The 5,079-nt window shown below is 34.2% G+C and overlaps 1 protein-coding gene across 1 annotated transcript; it reads left to right on the plus strand.

Annotated features, from left to right (window-relative positions):
- The first annotated feature begins 1,124 nt into the window (after positions 1 to 1,124).
- On the plus strand, positions 1,125 to 5,079 carry LOC147078257 (DNA-binding protein D-ETS-6-like). Its single transcript, XM_085960449.1, has 3 exons — positions 1,125 to 1,227; positions 2,968 to 3,205; positions 4,848 to 5,079. The coding sequence occupies exons 1-3, from the start codon at positions 1,125 to 1,127 to the stop codon at positions 5,077 to 5,079; spliced, it is 573 nt and encodes a 190-aa protein (XP_085816575.1).

Genomic DNA, 5,079 nt, shown 5'->3' on the forward strand with positions numbered 1-5,079 from the left:
ATAATTTATAATATATATTTTCAAATGTAAAGAGTCTCGTGAAAACAAAATATTATTGTAATATACTTATTGATTTATACACTTTTATTTATTATATTCGGTTGATATTGAATCGCAATAGGAAAATATACATAATATAATGAGTCTAGGACGATTTGGCGCCGGGACAACTGGACGCCACACAGTTCTAAATTAAATAGACGTTAGGTAGGTACTTATAGATTCTTTAAAAAAATATATTTAATAATATTAGTTATATTTAAAATATTAAATTATGATTTAATAGTTGGTGAGAATTTAAATATTCACACGTAAATAATGATTTAATCGTGCATATGTTTAAGTTCCAACGAAAAAAGAGTTTTTTATTTTATATAAAACCTTAGGCATGGTAATTCTCAATCCGTAATAAAAAAAACATTATGTTAAGAGTAAAATGAATTAAAACTACTAAGTAGTAGATAGAAACTGATTAAAATTCCTCGTCTACGTTCTGTATACGTGTCTACGACAGTGCGGCGTCCAATTGTCCTGGCGTCCAGTTGTCCCATTCCCAATATAATCGATGGTTATGTCTTGAAATATCTACATAGCATTATTTTCAATATATTATTTATTATTCAGATCATACATATTGCAGTATTTATGAGTAGGTATATACTTAAAAAAATTCTCCATTTGATGTGGCCATTTTTCAGATGTTTTAATATGAAGTGCGTTATATTACTTAGTTAAAGAAATTACTGTAAATAAGAAATTCAGAAAGTTAAATTAATACTCTCCGATACAAAAGTGAAGTATTTAATAATATGCTATGTTAATTAATAGTAGCCACGTATTATGGTAGTTGTATCTAGTACGCAGTTATTAAAGTGTTCGTAAGGAAGTGACTTGGTGTCTTTAGCAATAGGCATATCTTTGGATTGTCTTTTCTAAGAACCACTTTAATAAGATTGTTGGACTGTCTTTTTCGGTTGAAATGGAAAAATCGTGATATAATCGAATCGGGAAGCCTCAAAATTGCGAGGGACAAATGCCCGGTGGAGATTTCGTTGAACTTGGGTGTTTTGGATAGGCGAAGGGCTGCTAGTTCGGATGCGACGAGGGCGGGGGCGGGGCTATGGATGTCTTCGGTGTCTGGCATGCAGATGCAGCTAGGCGCGGAGACTAGCGGCCGCCTATGGCTGGCTGCTCGCCGCCTACATGCGCCGCCCCACCATTTCTATGGTGCGTAAAAACAACATAAAAATACATTAATTAATAATGAAAAACCTGCGTATCTGTACTGTTAATTGATTATCGTTTGAATGTTGTATATAGATAATAATAAATGCATGCATTATCGTCTTGTTATGACTTTCGTGGTAAATACGTACCTCAGTAGAGAGAAGGGACGAAGAGGATTGGAAAGGTGATAACCTAAGAATTCAATTATTATGTTAATGTTAATTATCAATGATATGTTATTTTCATTGATAATTCTCTAGACAACGACTTAGGGCCGGATTTACAATAGAGTTAAAGGGACTATAGCTCAGAGTCACAAATTGGTAGGGACTCCTCAGCCCGAATAAATAAATCAACGGAAAATCCAAGTAATTTTGAGCATCATTAAAAAAAAATACGTTTTGATCAGTTGTGCTTTTGGAGTTCTTATTACGTTTTAGCCCAGGGCCTCTTCATGTATAAATCTGACCCTACCAGAACGCGATCTGGGGAGTAGCATAGTTGTGGCATCATCAAAGCATGGATTTTAAATAAGGTTCCCGAATAACTTTTATACGTTTTTTAAGAGTGGATTATAGTTTAACATAATTACATCCTCTGACTTTTGAAATGAGATGAACTGCTACGCTAAGCCAATGAAAGCCCAAAAAAGCTGAAATATATAATAGTATAAGATTTAGTATTAGTTTGTGTAGGTAATATGCTACAGTAGTAGAAATTTCAGTATATTATATACGTATTTAACGTTACAGTAATTTACGTACTCATTCAGCGCATCTATTCTATACACAAGGTCAAGACTGCTTTCGGCCGCTACGGCAGCTATCTAGGGTAGGGTTTTATCGAAGTATTAGCACTTATTGTAACAATTCCAATAAGTTAGTTGTAATTGTTACAATAAGTGCTATGTTTTAGCAGCACCTCTTTTGTTTGTGGTAAATTTTAGAGCGAGATAGACAGTTTTGACTGTTTAGACGGCTAACTTATTGTAATTGTTCTAATAAGTGCGAATACTTTGATACAAACCTACCCTAGATAGCTGCCGTAGGGTCTTGTGTATATACTAGATGCGCAGGATTGATAGATTTGATATTGATTATTTATTATGTATTGTAATAAGGCTAATTTTTATCTAGGCATTTATATTTTCGAACGCTCACATTCAGTTTTTGAAGTGAATTTTTTTTAAACTATGTTCTATAAGGAACGCCTGAAGTAAGTGAATGTGAGATCAAAATCCGTTACGAAATATCACATGATCCTCACTTTTCTAATACTGGCAAGCTGCTAGAGTAAGCCTGGCATTAGTCTCACATTATATCCCGATACCTTCTGACGTAAGTATAGTAGATTAACCCACTGTGGGTCATACAGTAGAATATACCCCGTTTTGCTTACGCCTTGAGTAGGGCATTTTCTGACGCATAAAGTATTTAATGTTCGCGGTGATTGTTATTTTATATTTGTTACCATCTAGGAAGTATTTGCAAAATATTTGTCCGATTTCAATCAAAAATGTTTTCTTATATAAAAATATTGATATCATGATGATTTTATGTTTAAGCTTTTTGTGTTATAGCAAATCCATGCACGCACATACAAATAGTTTTTTGCCAAACGTAGAAACCATGCATTTATTTTAAAATATTGTATCTGATATTGTATAGGTAGTATTAAATGAATAGAACTACGTGCGGTAACATCTGAATTAATTTTTTGATTGGTTTGTTATACCTCTAGATCCGTATCAGGTGCTGAATGCGGCCTCTCATCGCCTGGTCGCGCAGGGCTCAGGCCAGATCCAGCTGTGGCAATTCCTCCTGGAGCTGCTGGCCGATGCGTCCAATGGAGGCTGCATCGCATGGGAGGGCGCTGAAGGAGAGTTTCGCCTCTCAGACCCCGACGAAGTCGCCAGGCGCTGGGGCGAGAGGAAGGCCAAACCCAATATGAACTATGATAAACTGAGTCGAGCGCTTAGGTAAGTCCTTTTTTCAACGATATCAATATCACAGATACAATTTTAACTATATTTAATACGACGTAACAAACAATTTTTTTAGGTACATATATTACCTGTTAAAGAATAAGTATATTATGTAGGCAGTACTTGAATTTACCTGAATATTAAAAATCTATCATTTTCGAAGTGGGCCATATAGTAACGTCTATCAACATAAAATAGAACTAACGATCTCTGACGATAATTAAGTACCTACTCAACTCTTGAACTTAGATTGTATTCGATATAATGTTTTGTCAATATCAAACCTTTCAATCAAGCAGTTCACAAATAATAATCTCTCAATTGAATAACCGTTCCACGAATACTGTGTTAGTCCGAGAATGACGTAAAACTATTAAATACTAAATTTAAATAGATAACTAAATTAATATTATCTAAAAATATACATCCTTAAAATGTAATATAGTGTACAAATGGATACAATAAAACAACCATAAAACAGTTCTGTGTTTATTAATCCAATTTGTATCCAATATCCATATAAAATTAAACTTACTAGTTGGACATCATACCAAATCAAAATACCAAACAACTTTTTGGTAACCAACAACAATTGGTAATCGAAACGGAGAGTGATGAACAATTACAGCTGTATGAGCATAAGGAATAAATGTTACACTATTAAACTTTTTTAGGAGTAGGTAGTGGTTATTAGCCATTCGTTAAACCTTAGAGCAATAATACAAAGATAGTGGGAATTGTTCGGCAAAATACGTATATGATTTTCATACAAATTCTTCTTATATAAAATTAGAACTTTATCATATTTCAAATAACGAAGTTGTCAGCTAAATCAGCATATAAAATTCATCTTCAGAACGTCTTTAGGTCTGTCTTTAAAATAATTATTTCTAATAATAACGAATAATTCGTAAGATTTAAGAATGTAACATAATTTTATTGAACATACATAATTAGAAAACCCTTTTGAGTAGGGATTGCAATACCGGTATTTTAAAACCAGTATTCCATTATTTTTCGTTACCGAAATACCGGTTTCAAAAATAAGACAATACCGTTATATTCAGTATTGTGTGGACCTCAGCTCTAGTGGCGAATATTTCATGATGGAATAATAATTATACACTAAAATTGCCTGTGCCGAATTTTTATGTTTATCCACTAAATAGGAGCTTATACGTCATAATATAAATTTATTGAAAGATCATTCGAAGAAGAAAGTACCAATAGTTCAACTACTAGGTATTTGTGAACATCAGTATCTCTACCGTATTTTATCATTTGTAAACGTTTACATAATATATTATTATGTACATGTTTAGATATGAAATATTAATATTTTAAAGAGACTTTTATATCTATATTTATGGGTAGATACTTCTGTTTTTTTCATATATTTCACAAATACCGGTATTGATACCGGTATTCAATAGGAAATACCGGTATTGGTATTTTTATTCGGTATTGCAAACCCTACTTCTGTGATATCCTACACAAAAACTTATTTCTAGTGGTTGTATATTTCTCAGAAGCGTTTTGAAATTATGTATGTTCAATGAACTCTAAAATTGTAGACTTGCAGAAAAACCTTGTTTCAAAGGATGAATACCTATTTTAAATACAAATATTGTTTCAGGTATTACTATGACAAGAACATCATGAGCAAGGTGCATGGCAAACGGTACGCGTACAAGTTCGACTTCCACGGCCTGATGGCTGCTTGCCAGGCGCAGGCGGCGGGAGGAGGGGCGGGGGGTGCCGGCGCCGACGCCGCCCTTCTCGCGCTGCCGCCTCCCCCTACCCTGCCGCCGCCCTACTGGCCCTACCAGCCGCACTCCTTTCCGCCGCACCCCAACTCCTATAATTGA

This window comes from Rhyacophila brunnea, unplaced genomic scaffold (genome assembly GCF_057557595.1).
Source record: "Rhyacophila brunnea isolate RB1 unplaced genomic scaffold, BYU_Rbru_1.0 scaffold_11, whole genome shotgun sequence".
Classification (NCBI taxonomy): domain Eukaryota; kingdom Metazoa; phylum Arthropoda; class Insecta; order Trichoptera; family Rhyacophilidae; genus Rhyacophila; species Rhyacophila brunnea.